This window comes from Hippoglossus stenolepis, chromosome 16, assembly GCF_022539355.2.
Source record: "Hippoglossus stenolepis isolate QCI-W04-F060 chromosome 16, HSTE1.2, whole genome shotgun sequence".
Lineage (NCBI taxonomy): Eukaryota > Metazoa > Chordata > Actinopteri > Pleuronectiformes > Pleuronectidae > Hippoglossus > Hippoglossus stenolepis.
Window position 1 is genome coordinate 12,273,027 of NC_061498.1, and position 13,509 is coordinate 12,286,535.

General features: G+C 38.8%; 3 protein-coding genes and 1 pseudogene across 4 annotated transcripts; 3 read left to right on the top strand and 1 right to left on the bottom strand.

The window, feature by feature from the left end:
- Positions 1–334: 334 nt before the first annotated feature.
- On the top strand, positions 335–1,265 carry LOC118123029 (hemoglobin subunit beta-A). The gene is made up of 3 exons (XM_035180087.1): positions 335–496; positions 733–955; positions 1,049–1,265. Exons 1-3 carry the CDS (start codon positions 405–407, stop codon positions 1,178–1,180), a joined length of 447 nt encoding a protein of 148 aa, XP_035035978.1. The 5' UTR covers positions 335–404; the 3' UTR covers positions 1,181–1,265.
- Positions 1,266–3,251: 1,986 nt separating this feature from the next.
- Positions 3,252–4,433, top strand: LOC118123028 (hemoglobin cathodic subunit beta-like). 2 transcript variants are annotated; one of them, XM_035180085.2, is made up of 3 exons: positions 3,252–3,526; positions 3,960–4,121; positions 4,260–4,433. In XM_035180085.2, the coding sequence occupies exons 1-3, from the start codon at positions 3,321–3,323 to the stop codon at positions 4,360–4,362; spliced, it is 471 nt and encodes a 156-aa protein (XP_035035976.1). In that variant the 5' UTR covers positions 3,252–3,320; the 3' UTR covers positions 4,363–4,433. The 2 variants fall into 2 exon arrangements, with proteins under 2 accessions (XP_035035976.1, XP_035035975.1); XM_035180084.2 differs by having other exon boundaries at positions 3,254–3,526; positions 3,960–4,182.
- Positions 4,434–8,252: 3,819 nt separating this feature from the next.
- On the top strand, positions 8,253–10,154 carry LOC118123033 (annotated as a pseudogene).
- A 1,814-nt stretch (positions 10,155–11,968) lies between these two features.
- Positions 11,969–12,830, bottom strand: LOC118123032 (hemoglobin subunit alpha-A). The gene is made up of 3 exons (XM_035180090.2): positions 12,668–12,830; positions 12,367–12,574; positions 11,969–12,208 (listed from the first exon to the last, which is right to left on the bottom strand). Exons 1-3 carry the CDS (start codon positions 12,760–12,762, stop codon positions 12,080–12,082), a joined length of 432 nt encoding a protein of 143 aa, XP_035035981.1. The 5' UTR covers positions 12,763–12,830; the 3' UTR covers positions 11,969–12,079.
- Positions 12,831–13,509: the final 679 nt, after the last annotated feature.

Genomic DNA, 13,509 nt, shown 5'->3' on the forward strand with positions numbered 1-13,509 from the left:
GCAACAACAATTAAATATTATTATGCTACACCATTCATGAAAGTGGAATTTATTGCAGAACTGTTGTGCTGGATTACAAACTAATTACTGAATTCAAGATGTGCAGTTGAAATCTCAATTAAAAAACAGCCGTTACATGCAAACAGTTTTCTCATATCTTGTGTACACTATCTTTAAAAAAACAACATTCTGTTCCAAGTAACGTCACTCTCCTCGGTTGGCACCTATCCTTGCCCATTTGGCGACGCACATTGGTGCACGTCATTAATCGTTGGATGCATCTGGTCTAATCAAATGTCTGCTGGGCGGAGAGGTGGAGCTACCAGTAACGAATAAAACGTACCACACATTTAAATTCAGGTATAAAAGGCTCGAGGTCTAAAGGAGATTTTCACACCGTCAACATGGTAGCGTGGACAGATAGTGAGCGCAGCGCCATCCATGCCCTGTGGGCGAAAATCGATGTGGGGGATATTGGACCCAAGGCTCTGACCAGGTGACCTGTCTATTCACATACATCAAAGTGTTTCTGTGTGATCAGCTCTCTGTACCTTTGTTAAGAAAATTACTTTTCAGATAAAGTTTATTCTTATTTATTTTCTTTTTCTTGTTCTTGTTCTTATTCTTATTCCCACAATAGCATTTTCATGGGGCTTTATATCCTCACCTTGTTATTAAGTTTGTCACTGACCATTGTGTCTTTCTTCCATTTCTGTGTTGTGATCATTTCAGGCTTTTGATTGTGTATCCGTGGACACAGAGACACTTCTCAACCTTTGGTGACCTGTCCACAATTGCCGCCATCCTGGGAAACGAGAAAGTCGCCAAGCATGGCAAGGTAGTGATGGGTGGGCTGGATAGAGCTGTGAAGAACCTGGACGACATCAAGAACGTCTACTCCGCACTGAGCACGATGCACTCTGAGAAGCTTCACGTGGATCCTGATAACTTCAGGGTAGGTGACCATCTCTGACTCTGCCTGCACTCACTCTAACTGTTCTCTGATCAGTTCTATTAATGCATCCCTGTCTGTCTGTCTCCCTCACAGCTTCTTGCTGAGTGCATCAGTGTGTGCGTGGCTGCCAAGTTCGGCCCCTCCGTCTTCACCGCTGAAGTCCAGGAGGCCTGGCAGAAGTTCCTGGCTGTGGTGGTGTCCGCCCTGGGCAGACAGTACCACTGAGGCTCAGGGGACGCAGGTCACATTCAAATAATGTGCAGCAGCCCTACAAGTGCTGACAATAACAATAAAACTCAATTAAAATGCATTCTTTTGTGTCTGTGATCATTTGTAAAAGTCAAAAACTATGTTTTTATTTTTCTAATAGAAATTGAAATGAATTTCTACAATATAACAACAAACAAATAATGAACCCTGGGTGATTTTGTTGCCTGTATTCATTTTAGTGAACGGTTTATACAACAGCTCATATTCATTGTAAATGTTTATGGATATTTACTAGTCAGGCAGTTACAGAGTGTAACTGTCAATAAAAACTCAATAAAATAAACATCTGTGAGTGCACATTTGTATCCACAGATTAACAACAGATTAGATGTAATATGTTCTTCGCGTCACACCAGTTCCATGATGCATGTATGTTGGAATGAAGGCTTACCAGACTTACCAAACAAATGTTACTACTAGAATTGATCAAATAACTATTCTTGAGTTTACAAAGATATTTAGTAAAGCAGGCCTCCAGCACACAAACAAATTACCATGCGTTAGTCAAGTCAAAAAATATCATTTAAACATTGTTAATAGAAATGGTTTGAAGATGTTTAACCAAAATTGAGAAGGTAAAGCCTTATTAGGTGTATTTATCATCCAGAGCTACCCTCAAGGATCAAGGATATCTGTATTTTACCCTTTTGGGCAAAGTACAGACAGCAGTATCGACACAAACCTCAAGCTGAACATAAGACATGGACAATAAATACAATATAAAACATTTTAAAACAATTAAAATTCAATTTCAGGGTCTCAATGAATTGAAATACATTTGTTTTAAAAGCCAATGGCAGCTGGGACAAACGTATCTCTGTATCTATGTGTCCTGCTCACAGGCCAACTGACAGAAACAACTTAAACCTACAACAAAACAGACGGCTTTAATTCCACAGGCTGAGTTAAGTCATTCAGGGTCGTGTCTGAAAATGTTGCTGCACTCTTTCACAATGTCCTGTAGCCTATTCCTCTTCCTATAGTTAAATGACCCTTAGCCTGACCATCCAAGGTCTGTCTGTGCTCAGATGAGATGTGGTCATCTTGCTGCTTCCACTCAGAGGAAAATAGAAACAGTCAACTGTGTGATCTGGAAGAAGTCAAAAAAGGAAAAGCGCCTAATATTTTATTGTCGATTATATCATTAGCTTATACATAGGGTTTTCTGTTCTGTTTTCTTTTAAGTAAACAGAGCTGGGATGTAATTTGCATTTTCAAGACATACTCAATGCCAAAGTTTTGTTAATGTCTAAGGAGAAAGTTTGTGCTCTAATTTAGTTTCTGACATTTATGAAGTTGTAGCCCTTCTGGCCTTTTGCTAAGATTCTGCTGTTGCACTCGTCATGTTTGTAGTGTCTTGTCTGGGCACATGTTCGGTGCATGACTAAATAAATTACTAAAACAATATTACTTAGTAAATGACTTATTCACCTCATCCAGGCTATTTCATGTCATAGGAAGCAAACCTCCTTAAATCCCATAAAGGAAAAATGTTATGAAACCTTTGTGAGAGATGTGTTACAATTGTGTGGTGATGGGTATCAAAAATTAATTATTAATTAATTAATTTCGTGACAACGGTATAAAATATCACATGTTAAACAGATGAATAAATAAATAAATAATTATTACATGTCTTTTCACAACACTTTATCATCGTTCAACCCTTATCTTGTTTAATCTTCTTGTCATAAATGCATGAGGCAAACACTTATTTATTCCCCAAGACCATTAAAGGTTCACTGAAACCGTGGCTGTGCTGTGCTATAGAAGCCTTGACCTCTTTATGTCAGCTGGTACATCATGTATCACTCACTGTCACTGCATCTTGAAAACAACGAAAGCACAACATTTATTACTTGTTCATTTCTGTGGTTAAAAGAAAACCCAAATTCCGTGGCATCAGGTCACTTGAGGACAAGAAATAAATGTATCATGAGCCAAACATCACGAGGCAACTTTGGTGATATTTGGTTGTCTTGATGATTTATTTGGGCGGAGGGAGCCTTAGATATTCAGATAATGAAGTCTTAGTTTAATCTAAGTTCAGCAGCTTCTGGAAAGTGACTGGTGGCCAAGGCAATTTGGAAAGTTGATGAATAAGGTTTATGTGAGAAGCAATTTTACCATCAGTGACCTTGGATATAACACATTAATCCACATTAATCTTGAACAGAAGATTATTATTATTACTGATGACACAGACGCCATGGTGAAGTGGACAGACCAGGAGCGCAGCACGATCAGAGCTGTTTGGGAACAAATTAATATCGACGAGGTTGGAGCGGAAGCTTTGGCAAGGTAGAGGCCAATTTCATATCATGTTTATATATATATATTTTTGTGTGTGTAGAATTCATGGAGTACAAGTGTGTATTTTGTTGACTGAAAACGTTTGGATAGTATTTGTTTGTTTGGAATGGCAGGATTTATTATATCTACTATTTGTTTCATGTAAAATTCAAACCCCTTATTTGCCAATTGCAGGTGGCTGACTTATTTATTCTAAAGAATTATAATGTATAGCTTTATATCCTCATCTGTGTTTGCAAGAGGCTGAATTAAAGAAATACAGATAACATTTCTGATTTATAGGTCATTGCCTAAAGTTTCAATGAGTTATTTTGAAAACTACTGTTTTCCATTACTTATTTCAAAGTCTAACAAATGTGTGAACTAAACAGAAACCCTGTTTTCACTATAAGTGAAATAACTATACCCCTTGTGTTGACAGAGTTTTGATCGTGTACCCCTGGACAGAGCGTTATTTTGGTTCATTTGGAGAAATCTTCACCGCTTCTGCTGTTTTGAACAACGCCAAAGTGGCAGCGCACGGCAGACTGGTGCTGAGGACACTGGATGAAGCAGTGAAAAACATGGACAACATCAAAGACACGTATGCTGCTCTGAGCCAGCTGCACTGTGAAAAACTCCATGTGGATCCTGATAACTTCAGAGTTAGTCTATCATACATATTTAACCTATATGACTCACACAGACACTGATTCATGACGTGTTCTGGTTTTGTCCACAGCTCCTGGCCGACTGCATCACCATCACCGTCGCCTGCAAACTCAGGAGCGCCATGGGCCCTCAGGTCCAAGCCACCTGGCAGAAGTTTCTGTCTGCTGTGGTAGACGCACTGCAGAGTCAGTACTACTGAAGAGCCGAGCAACACACACATAACTAAATGAAACTTGTATTTAAACATCTTGTGTGTTTTATTAGTGTCCTGTGTGACCCATCAAGCAAGGTTTCACTCATCATTTCAATGTTTCTTCAAAAAGTTGTTTATTTAAAATCAGTTGTGTTCCTGTGCTTATATCTTTGTGAGGTACATTTTAAGCATAGACCCTACAGAGTGAGGACATTTTTGGAAAGTGGGGACATTTTGACAGGTCCTCACTTTTTCAATGGGCTGTTTGAGGGTTAAGACTTGGTTTTAGGGTAAGAATTAGGTTTAGGTTATGGTTAGGCATTTAGTTGGAATGTTTAAGGTTAGGGTAAGGGGCTAGGGAATGCATTATGTCAATGAGTGTCCTCATTAAGACAGAATACAAACGTGTGTGTATGTGTGTGTGTGTGTGTGTGTGTGTGTGTGTGTGTGTGTGTGTGTGTGTGTGTGTGTGTGTGTGTGTGAGTGTGTGTGTGTGTGTGTGAGTGTACATATATATATATATACATATACATACACATATACATATACATATACATATACATATACATATACATATACATACATATGTACATTTCAATTCAATGGATATTATGTTTATTCAGATAGTTTAAATGTTATGTAAACTTGAGTACCATGGAAAGCTTCTACAAAAGGTTTTTCAAAACCCTACACACAATTAGCACAACCACACACCCAATTAGCAGAACACCTCAGATCCTTTGCAAAATGAAACACTCTTGTAAAAACTATACACTAATTTATCAAAACCATATTTTGTTACCATATGAAACACACACGTTTCATATGACTTAATTCTGTTTGAACCAGTTACACACTGCTGTTGCTAACCTAAAACACTTTTAGCAATTCTACTTCTCAGTGATTAGAGTACTGTAAGTGAAGTACACAGAGAAAGTGCAAATATACAATAAATTCACCAAACACTACACAAGACCAATGCTGCAGACTGATGAAATTACAATTTATTTCTCTCCATATACCCAAATTAGTCAACATGTCAACATGGAGAATCACAACAAAACATGTCCCAGTTTTCATGCTACTACAGTAGTGTGCATAACACTGTAAGCTCAGCAAATATCAGACAAACAGAAGCTTCTGTATCCAGGACAGGTTACAATGACAGATGCCACTGTATATCTGCTAAGATCTGAACTCTTAGTCCAGCCTCCCTCAGCGTCAATCCGTGGTTCACAACATGGTCAACTAGTGCTGCGTGACTTTCATTTGATAAATTTGGTCCTCTTCTTCTTTGAGCATGTTCTCCTCCTGCTTCAGGTCTTCCTCTTCCTCTACCTCCACCTCGACCTCTACCTCTGGCACGGCCTCCGCCTCTTCCTCTTCCTCTTCCTCTTCCTCTTCCTCTTCCTTTTCCTCCTTCTCCTCCTCCGTGGATTCCCCCTCTCACCCTCACTCTTCTTCCTCTTCTGACTCCTTCCATTTTGGTTGAAGACAGGTGAACTCAGCTGCTGCATTTTTATAGTGCTTAAACCTGATTGGTGTGTCTACAATTAAGCAATCATGTGTTTGCGCACCTGATGGCTGTGTTGAACCAATTGGCTCATAGAGGTGGTCATTTGACAGTCAGTGCTTTGGAATTGCAAGGAAGTGACATCTTGATATACTTCTGTGTCTAATGTATTCAAGTGTGTTTAGTGTTTTGCAATCACTGTGTGTATTGTTTTGCAAAAAGTGTGAAGCTGACATTGTGCTTATAGTGGTGCAGATCTCGGCCCATGTTTTGCTCCTTGAGTGTAAGGTTTTGATAATAGTGTAATACTTTTGATTTTAGTGTTTATGCAATCGAAAAAAACTGTAATGATTCAAATATGCAGTCATGGGCTGCCCTCTAGCGGTGGCTGTTGAAGCATTCACGGTCAGGGAGGAGGGGGTGTGGAGGGGCACTGGGCTGACAGCTGCAGCATCTGGACCCTGTGCTGCTTCTCTCAGCTCAGCTTTGATTCACAGTGAAGGTTCATGCTGTTACACGTGTGCACCTGAAGAATTATACTCACACAATGGAGGAGCACAACCCAGCTGCAGTACTACAATGATGGTGGAAGAGAGATGCGCTTCCACTAGAGGGAGCTCACACACTGTCATGTAAGAATATATCCGTTCTACACTCAAAAACGCATCTGATATCAACTTTCGACAGTGTGATGAAACAATAAAACCTAAATTTGATTATTTATAGTTTTAATCTTTGTATCAAAGCCCTTTCTGTTTAATTCGGTTGTTATATTTGGACCCAATCCGGTGTTTAGAATGTTCACTGACGGTGCCAACATCCGAATCAGTGCGCGGAGCTGGACTGGGTGACTGCCAACGCCACTGACGTCATATGGCGAGAAATCCAATTTCTTTTATCAAGAAACTGAGAAAAAATATAATACAACTGAGTTTCTTTTTATTTCGATATTTAAATGTTTTGTGTATGATAGCACCCTAAGCCAAATTCTTATATAGTAAATGTGTTTTTTTTTCAAGGTGAATGATAATTGTCTTATAATAATATTTTTTGACATGAGTCACTACAAATATGTGTTTGTTGTATTTCTCGGGGCGCGTGTGACTGGAAAAGGTTAAAATGGGTTTGAGTCTATTCAATGGGAAGACGACGGAAGAAATTGTTTTATATTGTGAGAAACTATGATAAGAAAAATCGATGTAAACAAAGATTTTTCAAAATCACTAACTGTCCAATCATCATTTTCGAGCCATGCAATTTCAAAATCATATTATATATATATATATTAGATACTCTTAAACTGTTTATTTTTATTTTTCACTGCTGTAACACGGTACATTTCCCCATGGTGGGACTAATAATGGACTATCTTATCTCTATGGCGTTAGTATGGTAAAATAAGTAGTATTTTACCTGTCAGAGGTGCATCCGTGTTTTCTGCCTGACAGAGAGTGTGCGAGTTTCCAGATGTGCAGCGGTTGTACGTCTCCCTTCGTTCTCCACCCAGGTGGAGTCAGTTTGAAGGCTCACCATGAGCTGCTGGGATGTGAGCAAAAATAAATCCACACATCACTTACATGGTCTAAACTTCAAATCCTTTATTTTGGATGAGTGGAGCAACAGTGGTTCTCCAATCCGCTGCTCCATCCACTGATTGGAACCATTACAGCCAGCTTTGAATGACGATAAAATAAAACAGACAGAGCCACAAGTTCTTTTTGTATGATCACATCCAGTTTAAAGTCTGTAAATAAATAAACAAACGATGAAATAAATACTTTTATTATTTAATCTGTGGGTGAGGATTAAGATTTACGAGTTGGTCACATTTAAATATCTATCATATAAATACTTTATGGTAGTGCTCAGTTTTCATACTGAGCCACATAAAAACTCTCAAACCTAATTTACAGTTCGGCACGAATCTAAAATAAAGGTGCACACAGAGGATAAATAAATGTGTTAATAATAACATATAGTTTGCACTGAGGAGCCAAAGGTGTTTGAATTATAAGATCAATATACCAGCCCATTTCAACATTAACTTTCATAGGCTGCTACACACTCGTAGTTTGGTGACTGTTGTAAGAAATTTGTGTATTTCTTCATTTAAATGTTGAATGTATTTCTAAGTGATACTTTTTTGTCTTGTTGCTTTTAAAATGTGCCATTTTATTTGTTATGTGAAGCACTTTTACCAAATTGACTTACCTTTCGAGTTGAAGACGATTTAAAAATAATTTGGATTGTTGTATCAGATGTGACTTCTCTCTCTTTCTATGTTTGTGTGTGTGTGTGTGTGTGTGTGTGTGTGTGTGTGTGTGTGTGTGTGTGTGTGTGTGTGTGTGTGTGCTTATCTCGTGCAAGCTGCAACATATCATTTGGATTCTGTCCAAAATGTAAATGCCACGCAGCCTCTCTCGGAGGTGGCCCAGGTGTGACCCGTGTCCCGTTTCATGTATAAAACCCGCACACGGTTTGAGCAGAATTCCACGAATTCCATGAGTCTGAGTGTCAAGGACAAGGACACAATCAAGGCCTTCTGGTCTAAGGTGTCCTCTAAGGCGGAGGACATCGGCAGTGACGCCTTGTCCAGGTAACTATGAACCAGACTCAATTTCCTATCCATAAATTACCAATAATTCTCCTTTTTAACCAATGAGCGTTTATCACCTGCAGGATGCTGGTGGTGTACCCGCAGACCAAGACGTACTTCTCCCACTGGAAGGACCTGAGCCCCGGCTCCGCCCCGGTGAGGAAGCAGGGAATAACCGTGATGTCTGGAGTCTCTTGACCCTCAGTGAGCTGCATACCTTCACCCTGAGAGTGGACCCTGCCAACTTCAAGGTGGATGATGATGATGATGATGATGATGATGATGATGATGATGATGATGATGATGATGATGATATTGATGATATTGATGATATTGATGATTAATGCATAGAAGGGTTTCTTAAAGTGTTTTTTGCTTTATGGTTTTCTTTATCATTTTAAATCAGAAAGCGATATCTCCAACAAGGCTGATTGGCCACTTCATCTCTATATTACATCTAATGAAATCAAGTCTCACGCCACGTACACATATATTCACAACCTTTGCATACAATTAGTACAAATAGAACAATCACTGCATGATTTCAACCAACCAATCAATCAAATTTTATTTGTATAGCCCGTAGTCCCAAATCACAATAATAATCTTAATATTACAAGCTGGAAGTGTACAAGATCGAGGCTCCATGGGGGAACAAACAATGTACTTAAGTGTTGACAACGTATTATCTCGCCACGTTAAAAAAAAAAGGGATAAAAGATATTCTGATCCAAAATCCCATGTGTTCCTCCTTGGGCCACATCACCACACAATTTAATGGAAATCGTTTGAGGAGTTTCTGAGAAATCCTTCAATCCAATGTGTTCAAGCCAAACTAAATGTGTCACGTCCAGTTTACAATCCTGTAAACTACAATTTAATGTGAGGCTTCTAATGTTGGAAATTGTTGCCATACAAGTCAGATGAAATGGTCCAGTGTTGCTCAGGGCCCCGATTACCAATTATTTCAGGCCATTTATTTCAAAGTGCACCTGCGCCTCCGCTCCAAGCGCTTTCACTGTCCATGGTGCTGGAGACAACGACGGATTAGCTTAAATGAACCTAGTTACACATTAACAACATACATATAACAAGCATATTGTGTGTGTAGCATTTCATAAAAATACGCCGAACTTACAATCACATGTCAGAGCTAGTTTGCTGCTGTTTATGTGCCACCAAAAGCATGTTTAGGATAAAAGCTTTTAGGTGCTGAATTTGTGTTATCAATAACATACAAGGGCCAATCACAGACCTCTATCTATACCTTATAGAATGGCTGGTTACACACACGAATCGAAAAGGACGCAGCATCATATAAGATCATACTTCTATGCGTTAATTTACAATAGTCTCCATCAAGAGTTTTTCTGTTTTCACTGAGGGTAGAAAGACAGAGGAGTTAGTGATATACAGAGATGTTGGTTTGAGCGCAAATCATTTTATTGTAAGATCGCAGTGAAAAGACCATTGCCTATGTGGCTCTTTTTTATGGCCTAATGATCAGTATACATCTTTAATGTACTTTTCTATTTTCCTCTCCACAGATTCTCTCCCACAACATCCTTGTGGTCTTTGCCATCATGTTCCCCAATGACTTCAGCCCTGAGGTCCATGTGGCCATGGATAAGTTCCTGTCCGAGAAATACCGTTAAACTGCCGCCAGGAGCAGGATTCATTCATCTCTGTCAATCTAAACAGGTAAGCTAAACAACACAAGCAATATTTGAAAATTGATATTTAGTCTTATGTTAAAAAAAACATATTGAAAAAAAGAGTATGTTTTTTTTGTACAGCTTCCAAAAACACAATTTAGTTATACAGGAAACAGAGGCTACATAGTCAAATGTCAATGATAATGACAATTATAATATGGGAAGAATAATTAACATTGTGAGTGAGTGAGTGAGTGAGAGATGCTTATAACCTTTTGCACAGACAACATACCAACTCTCTCTCTCTCTCTCTCTCTCTCTCTCTCTCTCTCTCTCTCTCTCTCTCACACACACACACACACACACACACACACACACACACACACACACACACACACACACACACACCATTGAAATTTCCATTTCAGCTTATTTTATCTCATACTCCACTTTATTGCCATTGAAATGTTGCGATATCGTAGGCAGATGTCGTATATGTTAATGTCCAGGGGTTGATTTGTATGGAGATGAGCGGGTTGTCATCCCCTTTATACCAAAATGACCAAGAATGAATCCTCTTTGACGACCTGTCAAATCACACCCCCTCTCTCAGTTATCACCCCAACCCCATCATGCTTGTGCACATAGAGGATTTATGTGTACAAAGTTGATTGCAGGATTTTGTTTATTTTTCTAAAGTTGAAGCCGAATGACTCCCCTCTAAGGAGCCCAAAAGATGATTAATCATCAAGTTTTTTTTTTTAAATATTTCATATCATATAACTGCAGTGAACATGGACTAGATCCTTCTTTCCCAGCAAAAGCTACAGAGGGATGCATTTTATTTCAGGTTTCATTTTCAACCTGCCACGATATGTGCCCTCCTCCAGAGTGATGATGTTCAACCATCATGTCCTTCTTTCCTATAAGGCTGCATTTTCTCTTAACTTCAACACATTTCTAAATGTACAGTGTTTAGATTCACTCCATAAGTCGCACAGTCAAAACTCAGTCTATCGATCACCAGAGGTATTTGACAGGCTCTTATTAAACGCGATTTGTAATCACATTATTAATAGAAATCGGGTCGTTGGTCAGATTGACACAAGGACAGAAACAAATTTAAGTGACAATGGATCTCCGAAAAGGAAGGAGGAGTAAAGTTTTAATAGAAGGTGTATTCAGTGGTCAGAGTGACGCTAGAGTGAGTCCACAATATGTGTGAGGTGGAACTGACCAAAGTTAGAACCTCGGACAGCTCCCATACAAAAACACACATTCACACACACACACACACACACACACACACACACACACACACACACACACACACACACACACACACACACACACACACACACACACAGTTGTAATGGTACAACAATACTCTTAATTTCTCCAGCAGAGTTGGTTTACAACAGATGAGTCATTATAAACAGTGTCAGGTATATATGGATTATATTACCTTATGTACATTTCCATTTGAGCTTATTCTGTCTTTTACTCTATATTGCCAATGAAATGTTGCAATAATGTAAAAGTATTTTATAGTAATGTAATATTTTATATACATATACACAAAATACAACGAAAATACTACTACTTCTGCTACTAATGCTGCTACTACTACTACTACTAATAATAATAATAATAATCATCATCATCATTAAATGTAATTTAATTTAATTTAATTTAATTTAATTTAATTTAATTTAATTTAATTTAATTTAATTTAATTTAATTTAATTTAATTTAATTTAATTGTATGCGAGAGAGCCGAAAGAGAATAACAGACAAGGAAGAGAAGACCAACATCTGGACATTTGACATTTATTTGATTTATTTACCGAGGCCTTTCTTTTGAAAAAAAAGGCATTTAGACATTGCTGTGGAGGACATATGTGGCCAACATGCAGTCGCTGCTCACTGCAGTTTAACGGTATCTCTCGGACAGAGCCAGAGCCAGATTCTGCAGGAACTTGTCAACGGAGACATGCACCTCTGCAGTGAACTCTTTGGGGTAGTACATGGCCATGACCAGGATGATGTTGTGGGCCAGGATCTGTGGTTGTGCAAGAAGAACAAGTCAGCAACAAGTGAAAAAATGCTCAGGCTACCTTGAATCTCAAACAGATTTCTGTCAGATATAGAAAACATGTGGGCCAGATAGTCAGTGGCAACAGTTTGACAAGTCTGTGTCCTTTATAACCGAGGATATACCTTGAAGTTGGCGGGGTCCACCCTGAGTTTGAAGGCGTGCAGCTCGCTGAGTTTGGTGAGGAATCCTGGAAGATCATCCATGTTTCCTACGGCTTCTCCAACAGCCGCCATGATGACGGCTCCATGCTTCCTCACCGGTCCGGCTTGAGGACTCAGGTCCGCCCAGTGCGAGAAGTAGGTCTTAGACTGCGGGTAACTAACCAGCATCCTGCCAGATGGGGATCAAATGCATAAATGATGAATAAAGCAAGTTAAAGCATGCACATTTAAAGTAAAAAGACAAATGACAGAAGGCTTGTACCTGCCAAGAGCCTCGCCTCCAATTTCAGCGGACTTCGAGGACATTTTGTCCCAGATAGTCTTCACCACGCGCTTGTCTTTCCCAGAGAGACTCATGTCTGCCTTTTCTTCAAGTTTTCACAACAGAAAGAAAGAAAAACTCTGATGTGAAGATGAGGTCGGTTGCCAACGGTCTTTTTTATATCAAACCAAACTGCACCGCACCCATCAAAGCAGACCACACCTCTATCAAAGAAATTGATAAAGTTTCCAAAGCATTTTTGAGATAAATGCAACCACTCCCTTCTCTATGTATTTATTTATTTGGCTCGGTTAATTTATATCACTTAAAATATAATGGATTTGAATTTGTCTGCACATCCACAAAAAAAAAAACATGACATGAATTTAATGGAATTAGTTACCCTAATAATTTCAAGCTGCCTAAAGAGGCTTTTTAATGGCCTATAAATTGAGTCTTTTAATACATTTGCTCATTCAAGAACTCATTCATGGAGGAGACTTGTGTTATTATGAGGATATTGCTGTTAAATTAAGGCAAAGTTATTTTTCTTTTCATAATAAAACAACCTTAATCTTGGTGAATGTTATAGTAGAACTTCGTTTCTAACCCATACACTTAAACCTGATCAGACCGTCTCTGTGAGCAGCCTCACATGTTGTCTTAGAACTGAATCTGGTACAAAGTGGTTTCAACCCCTGCATCTGTGAGAGCTTCATGCACAACTTAAAGACTCACTCTTCAAACTGAGAAATGTAAATGACAGTAATGATCTTCAGTGTTACTAGTCAATCAATGCAAATTATCACATTAAGTTACACTTGATGATTTTGAAATGATTG

Coding starts and splice junctions, on each gene's coding strand:
- LOC118123029 (XM_035180087.1), top strand. CDS start 405: ATGGTAGCGTGGACAGATAGTGAGCGCAGCGCCATCCATGCCCTGTGG. Junction 497..732: donor GGACCCAAGGCTCTGACCAG/GTGACCTGTCTA, acceptor TGATCATTTCAG/GCTTTTGATTGTGTATCCGT. Junction 956..1,048: donor TGGATCCTGATAACTTCAGG/GTAGGTGACCAT, acceptor TCTCCCTCACAG/CTTCTTGCTGAGTGCATCAG.
- LOC118123028 (XM_035180084.2), top strand. CDS start 3,321: ATGAATAAGGTTTATGTGAGAAGCAATTTTACCATCAGTGACCTTGGA. Junction 3,527..3,959: donor GGAGCGGAAGCTTTGGCAAG/GTAGAGGCCAAT, acceptor TTGTGTTGACAG/AGTTTTGATCGTGTACCCCT. Junction 4,183..4,259: donor TGGATCCTGATAACTTCAGA/GTTAGTCTATCA, acceptor TTTTGTCCACAG/CTCCTGGCCGACTGCATCAC.
- LOC118123032 (XM_035180090.2), bottom strand. CDS start 12,762: ATGAGTCTCTCTGGGAAAGACAAGCGCGTGGTGAAGACTATCTGGGAC. Junction 12,575..12,667: donor GGAGGCGAGGCTCTTGGCAG/GTACAAGCCTTC, acceptor CCCATCTGGCAG/GATGCTGGTTAGTTACCCGC. Junction 12,209..12,366: donor TGGACCCCGCCAACTTCAAG/GTATATCCTCGG, acceptor GCACAACCACAG/ATCCTGGCCCACAACATCAT.